This window comes from Pongo pygmaeus, chromosome 1, assembly GCF_028885625.2.
Source record: "Pongo pygmaeus isolate AG05252 chromosome 1, NHGRI_mPonPyg2-v2.0_pri, whole genome shotgun sequence".
NCBI classification, from domain to species: domain Eukaryota; kingdom Metazoa; phylum Chordata; class Mammalia; order Primates; family Hominidae; genus Pongo; species Pongo pygmaeus.
In genome coordinates, this window is record NC_072373.2 from 140,128,810 (window position 1) to 140,143,088 (window position 14,279).

A 14,279-nucleotide genomic window follows, 5' to 3' on the forward strand; every position below is an offset into this window, starting at 1 on the left:
TGCACCCCCTGGGGACATTGGCAATGTCTGAAACATTTTTGGTTGTCACAACTAGGGGGCAGATGCTACTGACATCTAGCATATTATAGAGGCCAAGGAGGCTGCTAAATGTTCCACAATGCACAGGACATCCCCCTACAACAAAAAATTACCCAGTCCAAAATGTAAGAAATTTGAGAAACCCTGCCCTACATGATATGCCCCATCACCTCTTAACTTCATTATCAATTATATACACCCCTGTTCATTCCACTCCTACAACACCAGGCCCCTTGATGTTTCTAGAACACAAGGTGTATACCCATTTTAGCAGCTGCTGTTCCTTCTGCCTGGAATGCTCATTCCCCTGAACCTGCACTGTTTACTCCCTCAACTCTTTCAGGTTTTCACTTGTATTGCTTCTGATATATAAGCAAATTATCTTTGATTTTCAATGCTTTCTGGCTACACCTCACCACTCTAACCTAGTCTGAAGATTGCTCAGCAAAAAATCATCTGTTCTAGTCAAGCCAGCGTTAAGGTCTTGCTCTGTCACCCATGCTGGACTGCAGTGGCACAATCATAGCTCACTGCAGCCTCCACCTCCCGGGCTCAATCGATCCTCCCATCTCAGCCTCTGGAGTAACTGGAACTATAGGGGGCACCACCATGCCTGGCTAATTTTTTTAGAAATTTTTTGTAGAGACAGGGTCTCACTATGTTGCCCAGGCTAGTTTCAATCACCTGGCCTCAAGCAGTGCTCCTACCTCAGGCTCCCAAAGCACTAGGACTATAGGCATGAGCTACCGCACCCTTTTCTCTCCCTTTTTCTATATGCTATTTATATAAAAGGTATTATGAAGCAAGAAGGAAAACATGGAGACACTGGAAATACATTTTCCTTCCAAGAAATAGTGTGGGGAAAATCTGTATCTTGCCATGTTTTCCAATGCCTTCTACTTCATTTCACTTCCTAGAAAATACAGTGCTAACAATAAAATATATTTTTGGCTTTTTGGTACCTACACACTGTTTATTTCTTAAAGCCTATAAGTCTTCTTCTAAATGGCTTCATGGCTTGCATACTCACCTATCTTAAATCTATGCTCAAATGTCATCTTTTTGGTGAGTCCTTCCCCAGAGACTCTAAAATTGCAACACATACAAGCACACACACAAATTTATCCTCCTTCTCTATGTTATTCTCCCTCGCAATGATCATCATCTAACATACAATATATATTACTCCCTTTTCCCCTGTGGACTAAATTATGACATATATATTATTTCTTATCTTGTTTACTATTTCATCCCACTAGACGGAAAGCCTCACAAAGGCAGGAATACTTGTCCATTTTGTTCACTGCTATATTCCCACCTCCTAGAACAATATCTGATGCCCAGCAGGCACTAAATAAATATTTGCTGAACAAAGTCAAATCGAATCCCTGAAATTAAGTTCCTCATTTGTAAAATATAAATAATCTAGACCTAGAAGTACTGTCAAGCATTGGCCTTTAATCAGAGGTGCCTTCCAAAATCATTCAGAGTAGTTTTGCACAACATACACAGCCAAAGACCACTTGCCCTGAAATTAAGATTCAAGAGGTATAGGCTATGTCTGAAAAGAGAGACTTTGAAAAAGCTCCCCAGGAGATTCCAACAATCACCCTCAGATGAGAACCAGTTATAACTAAAATTAAGAGAAAAAATAAAAGTCATAATATTAGATCTTTTTGCAACACTGTATACTAATTAATAAATAAACGTCTGGCCCTGCATGAGTCTGCATTTCAAGTCCTATGTTTAGACATTAAATCCAACTATCCAGTAAATCCTAGATGGCCTTTTATCATTACAAACTATCTCCCTCTCCCCCTCCCTCTTCCCCTCCCCCTCTCCCTTGTAAAAGCACTAGTCATACATTCCAGTTTAAAATCCTGGATTCATTTTTATTCAACCCTCTCAATTTTCTATCCCTTACTAGTCAGCCTGCAAGTTCTGCTAATTTGCTCTTTATTTTTAAGATTACTACTATCACCTCCCAAGTTCAAGGCCTTAAAATCTTTATATCAAAACTTATGAAATGGCTTTCTCATTAATTTTCCAGTTTTCAATATAATCTACAATGTGGATGCAAATTAAACTTCCTTTGGTAATTTTCAATTTCCAGCTCACAAATATATTCTTCAGTACTAACTCCCTATATGTTAAGCCTTTTTAGCCCACATGAAATCTGAAGTTTATCTTAATCTTTAAAGATAATGAAATAAAAATTAACTGTTCAGTAATTATTCCCATAAATGGCATAGTCTTTAGTAATACATTTGCTTCAGTTTTACTTTGTGAATATATTCTATTTTATACGAAAGTTGGATTTTACATTTCTCTGGCAATCAGGATATTTAATGCCTCAAGTCCTTCATATGTTTTTTAACCTGCATTAATTTTTCTGTGTTCTTTTTTTGTATTATTATCTTGTGTGGCAGGGCCCTAACTCTAATAACTATCAAAATGACATCCAATTGTATTCTACATACCTCTCATGATTCTATCTAGCTCTATAGTCACAAGTCTAATGTCATGCTCATGTCAATAAACAATCAAGCTTCTTCATGTGCTCCTCTAGACAGCTCTTTATATACTAACACATTTGGACACACTGAAGAAAATGACCTCAAAAACAAGGTCAAAATGCATTACAATACAAGCTATATAGAACCAAGCCAATAATCCACTTAGTCTACATTACTCAATACCAAAGCCTCTAATTCAACCAAAATAACTCAGCCAGCGTCTTGTGATTCATCACTCAGAATGTAGTTAGGCCCTTTGGAACACATTAAAATAATCATAATTCAAACAAAATGGACCAAAAAAAAAAATCAAACTAATGTAAATAACCCCTAACATTTTCTGATAGCAAATTCCCCAATTCAAATACTATATATAGTAAGACAATATTAACACATAAATGATATATCAAGAACCAAAACAAGGACTGAAATAGGTAGAACTGGCTTTTTACACTGATACTATATTTTTATGCGAACGAAGAGAAAAGCTGAAAGAGGATACTTACCATTAAAGCCCTGATAAGTATTCCTGCAGGCGGAGTGTGTGTAATCTATGAAGACACATTTAACAAAAAGGAATTAGTGTGATATTAGCAATAATTCAAAATTATATACCCATCTAGTCAAAAACAAGCACAATTTTTAAAATGACATTAACCCAATTATCTGCAAAACTGAGAATAGTTAAAACAAATAATTACCAATACTCCATTTGGGAAAATGTATCTCTTTTTTCTTCACTATCTCCCCAAATGGTAGGTTTATTATCCAAATTATGGTAAACATTAGTTTACAACACCTGATACATAATAACAGCCAAAAGAGGGGATTCAGCACTGATTTATACCAAGTAACAAAAAGGCAGATAGATTAAATTATGTATCAAATAATGCAAAAGCAAAGACATCTGAGAATTGTACGTAACATGAAATTTATGCTAAGTTAATTTCTTTTACCATTTAATTTGTTCTTTAAAGATTTCAGGATCTTGGCCGGGCACGGTGGCACGGTGGCTCACGCCTGTAATCCCAGCACTTTGGGAAGGTGAGGTAGGCGGGTCACGAGGTCAGGAGTTCGAGACCAGCCCGTCCAATACGGTGAAACCCTTTCTCTACTGGAAATATAAAAATTAGCCGGGCCTGGTGGTGCGCACCTGTAGTCCCAGCTACTAGGGAGGCTGAGGCAGAAGAATCACTTGAATCCAGGAGGCAGAGGCTGCAGTGAGCCAAGATTGCACCACTGCACTCCAGCCTGGGCGACAGAACGAGACTCTGTCTCAAAAAAAAAGATTTCAAGATCTTATCTGAGACATGCATATGCATATACGTATATGACTGTGTTCTATATTCATCCAGAATGTGTCATCACTGAAAACCATATTGCCAATTTCCTCATCAAAACTAATTTAACAACTGTTAAATTCTTTAGTTAATTTTACAAATATATACTGAAAGAACAGAATTTAATATAATGGTCATCTGGATACAACAGAATCCTGCTACACTATAGAGGAATAGATTCATATATGGTGTTAGTCAAACTCCATCTTCCAAATACAGCAGTGGTATATTTGGGCAGTGAGACAGGGCGTATTTCATCACTAATATTGTTTAGAATTTTTATCACTGACACTGTTTAGAATTGTATGCATATGGCAATAATAGAAAGCAGACATACTACATTTTATTATTGTTTTTCAATTCTCCATAGAAAATGGATTCCCTTATTGCCTTGGGTGGGGAGGGGAAAGAACTGTTTCTACTGCCCCACCTCCACTTTGTCAGCCTCTGCTATACCTTGGGTGTTGGCATTATCATCAAACTACAGCATGAAAATACAATAATATATTTTTTATTTTCACTCCCAACTCTGGCCACTTCAAATATTCATAGTTTATTGTTTTGTTGTTGGTTTTTTGTTTGTTTGTTTGTTTTTCAGACGAAGTTTGGCTCTTGTTGCCCAGGCTGGAGTGCAATGGCGCGATCTCGGCTCACTGCAACCTTCGCCTCCCGGGTTCAAGTGATTCTTCTGCCTCGGCCTCTCAAAGTGCTGAGATTACAGGTGTGAGCCACCGCGCCCGGCCCAAATATTCATAGTTTAAAGGTATCTACATCAAAATGAATTAAAGTCCAACCAAAACAAACAAAACCACGAGAGTGTGCTACTCTTAAGAGCTGAACTTACTATTTCAAAGTAACTGAAAAGTATCTACAAGAGGGGCTATTCCAGTCCCCTTTCACAAATCTGTACCTAGATATGAAAGCTTTAATTCTTTGTTGCATGAAATCTTATGAAAAATCAAAAGCTCATCGAGTAAAACATATGCTGAGATCACACCTCATTTAAAGATCATTTTTTGGTGGGGTTAAAGGTTTACAGCCTACTTAGTGAACTGGTTTTACTTAAGCATGCCTGGTTACTCAGGATTAAATCCAGTTTAATCATACAAGTCCTTTCCCATGTCTCCCTAATGTTGTCACTACATACCACTTTATCTTGACACCGATTCCTAGCAAGGTTTGAAAACAAAAGTGAAGACCAAATTAATACTACTTTGTGACCCTGTAAAAGTGGTTTAAAAAATTAGTATCTGAGACAACTGAGAAGTATTGCTAAAATACAGTTTATTTAATCCGTAAGTCAAACACTTACAAGGCTGTGTACAGGTCTAAATGTGAAGGGAATTTGATGCCTGCTGTGCCAAAATTCTCATTAACTTAAATCCTATCTACACACGATCCGAAGAAAAGTGCTTTGGTTCACATAAATATTTCAAATTAGGGATTAACAAGCAGGTAATTTTTGGTGATAAACACCCCAGTTTGCTAACCAGGAAACATCTTGCTTTCCATTTTGCATAGATATTTATCTACACATATCACTTAAAGACACCCTTTCAACTCATCTTAAACCGGGAAAAACAGAAACATCACTGTGAACAAGCCTCTGAAAATTCTATCTGGCAAGAAGTAACCTGAGGCTGAGGATTAACTAAACGGACGGTCTGGGTCGCTGCCCTGTGGGGCGAATGCGAGACTAGGTGGGTGAGGCCGCAGTCGCCCGTTTGCCCGAGACCGGGAAGTTGGAGACGTCGGGGCAATTTCCACTACCAGGGGCCAAGGCGAGTCTGGGGCTCCAGCCCGGAAGCTCTCGCGCTCTAGGCGCGTCCTACCGGGCACCGAGTTCTCTTGTCTCTGCCGGCAGCGGGCGCCGAGCGGGCCGAATCGGGGCGCGTCGGTCCCCAAAGAGGCCGACTCCGGGAGCTGGGCCCGGTGAGGGCGGGCGGCCTCCGGGCCCGCAGAACAAAGCCCACACGGCCATCTTGAGACGGTAAACAGACCCCCTGCGTAGGCCACCCCGCCTCCTGCCAGACGCGCCGACCAGCCAGAGGCAGCGCTTACCGTCCTCGAAGTCCATGGCATAGGCTGGGGGCCGTCGGCCTTAGCGGCGCTAGGCTGAGCTATGGCCGGCGGCGAGCGTCCGCGATCCGCGATTCCACACGATCAGTCCGCGCGACCGAGAGCGGCGCTACCAGCCCGGGAGCCGCAGGCCACAGCGAGGCTGGGGAGGCGGGGCCGACCGGCGCTACCAGCCCCATCGGCGCGGCCTGCTATTGGCTGACGTGGGCTGGTGGGCGGGCCCTCGCGTGGGGGGCGGGAAGCAGGTTCGCTGTCACGCTCGGAGGTGCTGACCCTCTGGAGCCGCTGAGGGGAAGGAAGGTAAAAAAGGAGCGCTAAAGATTGGCGGGGGTTATGGGAAAGCAAGCCGAGTGTACGGGAAGGGCCGGCTGAGGCCCGCCATGTTTGAACCTGGCAAGACCGAAAGAAGCCGGTTGGAATGCCTTCTTCCTGCCCAAACTAATAAAACCGCATGCCTACCTTTTGCTTAGTATTGGCTAGGGATGACTAATCATAACATTTGTAAGTACTTACGGGATTTCCTCCATGGAGACACAGAAGTCTGGGACGTTTCTAGAAGCCTGTGGCAAATTTGAAAAGCAAGATACAAAATTGCGTATGGAGTCTGATTATCGCTATGTCAATAAATTTTCTTAAAAGACAAAGCATTGAAATAAAATGGAAATAATAATTCTTTAAAAAATTTTTTGAAGTATTTTTATAGAGATGGGGGTTTTACCATGTTGCCCAAGCAGGTCTCCAACTCCTGGGCTCAAGCGATCCCCCCACCCCCAGCCCCGTCTCGGCCTCCCAAAGTGTTAGGATCACAGGCGTGAGCCAACGCGACCCGCCTGGAAAGAATTCTAAAACATGGCCTGCTTGGCCACCGCCCAGGATCTGCAAGCTGCGCGCCCACAAGTTTCGGCACCTATTTGGACTTTCACAATCGGAGATGGCAGTGGTGAAGGCATCAACATCAAAAGCTACCAGGCCTTGGTATTCTCATCCAGTATATGCAAGATACTGGCAATATTATCATCAAGCAATGGCTTGGATGCAAAGCCACCACAATGCCTACAGGAAGGTGGCGGAATCCTGTTTCAGTCTTCCATGGTTCTTCCTTCCTGCGCTTCTTCCCCAAAGCTCTTACGATAACCAGGCTGCGTATCTATCCTCAGTCCTTCTATGACCATCATGTGGCCTAGCAGGACTCCCCCTGCAGTTCTTCACATTTCAGAGGGTCTGGGCAGCATCCACATGGCAGCAGTAGGATCCAGGCATCCACAAGAGAAGACCAAGCATTATCTAAGGAGGAAAAGATGGAGATCGAGTCAGATGCAGAGGTAGCATGTGACCTGAGCAATATGGAAATCACCGAAGAGCTCCGCCAGTACTTTGCAGAAACGGAGAGGCACAGAGAAGAGCTACTGCGATGGCAGCAGCTGGATGCGGAGCGCCTGGACAGCTACGTGAACGCTGACCACGACCTGTACTGCAACACCCGCCGGTCGGTAGAGGCCCCAACTGAGAGGCCTGGTGAGCGGCGCCAGGCTGAGATGAAGCGTTTGTACTAGGACAGCGCCGCCAAGATCCAGGCCATGGAGGCTACGGTGCAGCTGAGCTTTGACAAGCACTGTGACCCGAAGCAGCCCAATTACTGGCCGGTCATCCCCCTGAAGTTCTGAGCTCGGGGCACAGGGCACCCAGTCTCTTCCTCTTCCCTTTGGATACACGCTCTTTATCTCTCCTTCTGTACATTTCTCAGGGAAAGGGGACTTTGTACTGAGGTACAGGCATGTTCACCACAGTCCCAGTGGGCCTGTCACGGGGTGGATGTACTGTGCCAGCCACTTGGAGGTCGGCAGGACATATTCTGTTGCCAACATGATAAATTTTATCCTGACGTAAAATGATAATTTTGTATATATTATACTGGTTTTTTATGTTGTCGGTAACAGTTCAATTCATTAAAGTTCTTGCCTAGAGAAAAAAAAAAAGAATTCTAAAACATGAACGATGATTCTTTTTGTGATGACTTTTTATATACACATGATTATGTATTCTTCTATATTCTCCAAATTCTTGAGCACTTTCATAATGTAAAATATATATTTGGCCTAAAACAAGATTTAATATTTATTAATGATTAGTGTTTATTAAAAGTTCTCTTTAGCCAAATATTACGTTTCATTTTCTTTGAAGATATACTTAGTGATGCAGAGGTGGGGGGCTCTCTTGGCCATTTAAGTCAGTGGTTCTTGATTGTGACTCTACTCTGGAATCCTCCAGGGCACTTTTAGTAAGTGCCAATACTCAGGTTTCACTTCAGGGGTTCTGATTTGATAATGAACCTAAAACTGTCACCAATGTTTATTTTCAAGACATTTACAAGAGATGTTATTGGACTAATTTCTCTTCTGTTTCAGTAACCTGTACTCCTTAAGAAAATGTCAAGTCTAGAAAAAATTACTTTAGAGACAGACTATGATCCAGTTCTGAATTTTAAGGTGCAAATAAAAGAGCTGTAACAGTTCACAGATGGGTAAGATTTGTGGCAGAAGAGTCATCCAGAACTTGAAGGATGACCTATAGAAACACACACACACATACTGGATTGTATTATTGCCACTTTGGAAACAGTGTTTGAAACATGGACAAAGTTATTCATACATTCAGGAATCTGGAAAAAGACAAACTGACATTGGAGCAGTTTGAACCACAGATTAAAAAACTTTTTTTTTTTTCATAGAGCAAACGGTGGCAACAATGAATTGATCATCAGATAGGAAACCATGAATCAAATTATTTACCTTTTTTCAGGGTCCACCCCGTTGCTGGAACCAAGTTCCAAGGAGGCAACCTCTGGAAATACAACTACAAGAAAAGCTCATAGATACACTATGTGTATTACTGTTGCCCCAGAAATGGGCAGGGCATTTTTTCCTCCTCCATCCTGATTGATTCACCCTGTTCTCCACCCTTTTCTTGTTTCCTCCTTTTTTCCCTTCTATGCAGATACTTCTCCGCTTACTTGGGGTTACATCCCAATAAGCCCTTCATAAATTGAAAATATCACAAGTCAAAAATGCATTTAATATGCCTAACCTATTGAACATCATAGCTTCACCTAACCTACCTTAAATGTGCTTAGAACATTTACATTAGCCTACAGTTGGGCAAAGTCATCTGGCAGCACAGTACATTGTAGAATATCAGTTGTTTACCCTTGTGATTATGTCGCTCACTGGGAGACACTGCCCAGCCTTGGAAAAGAGTATCCTACTTCATGTCACTAGCCTGCAAAAAGATCAAAATTCAAAATTGGATTATAGTTTCTACTAAATGCACGTCACTTTCACACAGCTATAGTCAAACCATAGTAAGTCGGAGACCATCTATACATGTTTTCTATTCACCTGAGCTGAACATTTTGAAAACTGAACTCATAATTTCAAACCTGTTCGTCTTCCTGTATCCTTTCATCTCTGTTAGTGGCATCATGAACAGCCATGCACTAATCCCAGCTTACGAGTCATCTAGTCAAAACTCATCCCTCCCTCATCCTCCCACCTCCAATCCATTCTGAAGTCTTTCATCTGTTGATTAGCTCCTAAAATATCTTAAACCTGCCCCCTCCTCTTCATCCCCACTGCCACAACCTAAGTTTAGAGTCTCATTATCTCTCTCCAAAACTATTGCCTCAGCTTCCTAATTAATCTCTCTGCCTTTCAGCCTCCTCAGGGTTGCAGTGATCTAAATGCAAATCTGAACATGTCATCATGCATCTCTATCAAGGATTAGGTGTAGTCAAAGCTCCTTACCCTAGAACACATGCAGCAGGATCTAGCCACTGCCTGAACTGCATCATCTCTCTGCATTTCCCTTGCCTCCTCTCTCCCACACTCTCTCTTTTGATTAGCAATTTTAGGGCAACAGGTTCCCAAAACACCCCTGTGCTTTTTCATACCACTGAACTTTTGCTTATGTTGTTTCCTCTGCTTGGAACACCACCTGGTTAACCGTACTCATCTTCAAAACACAGCTCAGGATTTATTTCCTCTAAGAAACAGTCCCAGATCCCATCCCCACCCCCTGGGTCAGTACTTCTCAAATATTAGCATGCAAATGATTCACCTAGGGACTTGTTAAGACAAAATCACATTCAGTCAATCTTGGGTGGAACTGGACAGTCTGCATTTCTAACAAACTTCCAGGAGATGCTGCCGCTGGTAGAGCCACACGTGGAGTAGGAAGGCCTTGGGTTCTGTGACTGCACTATCTCCCATGCATTAAATACCCTGGCTTTATGTCTTCCCACATTAAAAGCTCTTTGGGATTAGAATCAAGACTTCTTTGCATCTTAAGTGCCAAATATATACGTTTATCAAGAAAACTGAGTTCTCACTGAATGTTTTTAGCTTTTTTTTCTTATCATTTTCCCCCAGTTTACCTTCTGGCAAAGAAATGATTTTGTAGCCTGAGGTTTTTAGGTGTTGGCATGACTAGAAGGGAATAAATATTGGGTCATTGTATTTGTGTGTCGTGTGTGTGTGTGCGCACACACACACACACACACGCCCCTCTTCCCTAAAAGAGAAGACTGCCAGACAAGGAATTCCTAACTCAAGAACAAACCTGACCTTGGCACAAATGCATGGAAAGCCACAATACACACATATTTTCTCCCCTTCCTTCCTGTTTCCCTCCTCTTTCCCAAATAGGAGGTGCTGTTCCAGAGGCAGATGGCCATACCACAGAGATACCCCACAATACATGAGACTATCAAGCTGTCTCCTAATTCATTTATTAAACGAATATTGACTGAACACTAACTATGTACCAAGCATCATTTTCTTACTTCACAGTTATCTCTCTCCCACCCCCACCCCCACAGTCTAGCTGGCTGCCTGTCCTGTTCTTACTTTGTTAGGCGCAGATTTTTATCTTAAAGGGCCAATGCTTTGTACAAAGTCTCATGCCATTTCATCTTCCATATATTTTACAACCGGTGGCAGGTAAATAATGCCAGACCAGCAAAGTCCGATGTAAAATAAAAAAGAATAGGGCTTTTTATGTGAAGATGTAAAAGGATATAAGGCTGAAGTCAAGAGAAGACTTCTTGGAGAAGGAGGAAATGTGAGGTTACACCTAGGACCTGATCCTGAGGGAGTTGTCAGAGAAGCCCCACGCTGGAACCTGAGAAGAACTAAGTGAGTGGACTCCCTGAGGAGCCAGGGACCTTACCTTTGTTCCTCATCTCCTAACCACCTACCTACATTCCTTCTGCTCTAACAACACAGGCCCATCTGCTGTTCCCCGAATAAGCTGTGTATTTTCACATTTCCCGGCCTTTGCTCATGTTGAACTCTCTGCCTCTGTCATGTTTCCTCTCTTCCTTTGCCATTCTTCAGGCTCAATGTAAGTGTTGCCTCTTTGTAAACCTCTCCCGAAGTTCTTAATCAGAATCCCCTTCACCCTCTGTAACCTTATAAGTGGTTATCACAGTTGGATTTTTGCTATAATTAGTGAGTGAATTAGTTATATCCTTGCCTTGCTCCTTGTTCACACTCTTTGAGGGTGGAGACCCTTCTTTGCAACCCTTTGTATGGCCTGTGCATAGCACATTGTCACTATGTATGTTGAAGGGGAAGAGCATCAACCAAATGATGAAAAAACAGACTGTCTAAGAGCTTCTTCTGCAGAAAATCACTGTTGTACAATTACTTTGGAGAGAAAGTGACAACAGAGTTGCAAAGGAGAGTCTTGATTACATGATGCTTTCCTAATTTGCCGCCAAATAATTCTTCCTCCATGTTCTTTTTTTTTTTTTTTTTTTTTTTGAGACGGAGTCTCTCTCTGTCGCCCAAGCTGGAGTGCGTGGCGCGATCTCCGCTCACTGCAAGCTCCGCCTCCCGGGTTCACGCCATTCTCCTGCCTCAGCCTCCCGAGTAGCTGGGACTACAGGCGCCCGCCGCCACGCCCGGCTAATTTTTTGTATTATTAGTAGAGACGGGGTTTCACCGTGTTAGCCAGGATGGTCTCGATCTCCTGACCTCGTGATCCTCCCACCTCGGCTTCCCAAAGTGCTGAGATTACAGGCGTGAGCCACCGCGCCCGGCCATCTTCCTCCATGTTCTTTAGGGAATCCATAGAGGCTTAGAGAGGGAAGTCAAGAGCTAAGAATTACTATGATACAGCCAAGCAGCCAAAAGTAAAGTAATTTCTACTGAGGATCTGAGGTCATATCAAAGAAGAGCTAGTTACAGGGCCACAATAATGGAAAACTGCTGAAAACAGCTGGTGTGACAGCATTGAATGAAACGTTATTTTATACATGGGAAGATGTCTCTCCCTGGTTTTAATATAGAACTACAAAAAGATGCAAGTGTCTCTAAAAGCTGAAAGGAATAGCAATATAAATTATAATTAACCTTTATTAAGCCCTATATATTCATAAATGTTCCGAAGCACTTTACAGGTGTTAACTCATTTTATCTGCTCAACAATGCTATGATTGTAGGTATTATAATCATCCTCAATTTATTAATGAGGAAACTGACCCAGAAAGGTAAAGATTTGTTCAAAGTCACAAAGCTAATGAAGTGTAGCACCAAGATTCAAACCCAGTCAGCCTGGCTCCAGAGCTTAAGCTTCCATCTCTGTCATTTTGACATACCTACTGTGCTCTCCTGAGGAATTCTGATGGATACTTTACAAGCCTATTTCTTTACAATAAGGTAGGTTATACCCTTTCCCAAACAAGGAAAACTGAAGAGAAGTTAAGTAACTCACTCAAGACCATACAACCAGCAATTGCTGGCTTCATATTTATAATAAATATTGTTTAGTCATGCTTAGGTCTATTGGTGTATGGAGCCCACCTTGTAGAGCCAACACCATCATCAGAGTCCTCAGGTTTAAAAAAAAGAAGACTTTGCTAATCTATAGAAGTTTTTTATATAATTGTGCATAATGCGGTCAAACAGAACTATTAATACATATAAGGTAACTATGTAAGTGATCATGAATGCTTTGTCCTATGCTCCAGGACTTCCTCAGATTAAAAAAAAAAAAACTGGTTCATTTTATAAGAATTTATTTTCCAAGAAAGCAAGGTAAAGTTCCAAATACAAAGTGCTTTCAAAATGTAATTGATACCTTCCTTCATTGGTTACATATTATATAAAGTACACTTTTCTGGAAAATGAAGTATATTCCCTTATAGGAACTCAATTACAACTCTGAATTATTGCCATTCATTTTATCTTACTTTTGTATTACACTCCATCATAAATTTTAATTTACCAAGTATATTGACAGCAAGCTGGCTGTGACATGTCAACCCCACTGATCACCAGAATTGATTTGCTGGATCTGCCCTGTTAAGATGGTGTCCCATTTCTTCCTGGCTCTGCCACATGTGTTTTTCCAAAATCTGGACACTTTACTGGAGAGGATGATTTCTCTAGATAGAGAAAGACCACGGTTTACAGAGAATCAAGTTCTTCTGCTGGAATACTCAAGGCATGTTGAGTAGGTTCCCCTGCCTGACTGTGTCTCTCCCAGTAGTTAAGATAATAAGCCACTTGAAGGTGGAGACTTCATCTTTGTGTCTCCAGCCTCCTAGCACCATACCTGGCATGTGGTAGATTTTTTAAAATGTTTCTTGAATGAAAAAAAAGGAAGCAGACACACAGCCAGCTCCTGTATTCATTTAGCTTCAATTCTACATGAAGGAAACACCTATAAATAAAAATACAGACGTAGAACATTCAAACATGCATGGACACAATCTAAACCCCCTTCTTTAGAGTCCTCACACAGTTTACAAACGGAAAAGGCACCATCCTAGAATAGCCAGTAGAGGGCATCACACACCAAATGTAGTCAGAACGTGGCTACAGAAATTGAGTTCAAGTTCTAGTTCCTGCTGATCTGAAGGATTCTAAATGGACACCAAAGCAGAGAATACTGTTGGCCTGTGCTCTGCAAGTACCTGTATTTCTATTTTGGTGTAATCACGGATAGAAATGTTCGTGTTTGCCTCATTTCATTTTCAGAGATGACTTATAAAGCATGAAACAGTGAAAAATGCTTATTACAATGGCAAATTTGAAAAGCAAGATACAAAACTGCTTAGGTCTATTGGTGTATGGAGCTAATACGAAATCTGATAACTGCTATGTCAATAAATTTTCTTAAAAGACAAAGCAAGCCCGGCATGATGGTGTGTGCCCAGCTATCCTACTTGGGAAGCTAAGGCGGGAGGATCGCTTCAGTCTGTGAGCTCGAGGTTGCAGCGAACTGTGAACGCGCAGCTGCAATC

General features: G+C 41.8%; 1 protein-coding gene and 1 pseudogene across 4 annotated transcripts in view; one reads left to right on the plus strand and one right to left on the minus strand.

The window, feature by feature from the left end:
* Window positions 1-6,136, minus strand: part of ZNF326 (zinc finger protein 326) — a 38,501-nt gene extending 32,365 nt beyond the window's left edge. The window contains exons 1-2 of one of the 3 annotated variants that reach the window (XM_054476966.2): window positions 5,957-6,136; window positions 3,062-3,106 (exon numbers count right to left, since the gene is read on the minus strand). In XM_054476966.2, the coding sequence (XP_054332941.1) occupies window positions 3,062-3,106; window positions 5,957-5,972 (61 nt within the window). In that variant the 5' untranslated portion in view covers window positions 5,973-6,136. Of the gene's footprint in view, window positions 1-3,061; window positions 3,107-5,956 lie in introns of those variants that run through there. The other 2 variants (XM_063652836.1, XM_054476998.2) reach the window with 2 other exon arrangements.
* A 96-nt stretch (window positions 6,137-6,232) lies between these two features.
* LOC129031127 (gem-associated protein 8-like) lies at window positions 6,233-7,967 on the plus strand (annotated as a pseudogene). Its single transcript, XR_010123997.1, has one exon. The product of XR_010123997.1 is annotated as a gem-associated protein 8-like (transcript).
* The last annotated feature ends 6,312 nt before the right edge of the window (window positions 7,968-14,279 follow it).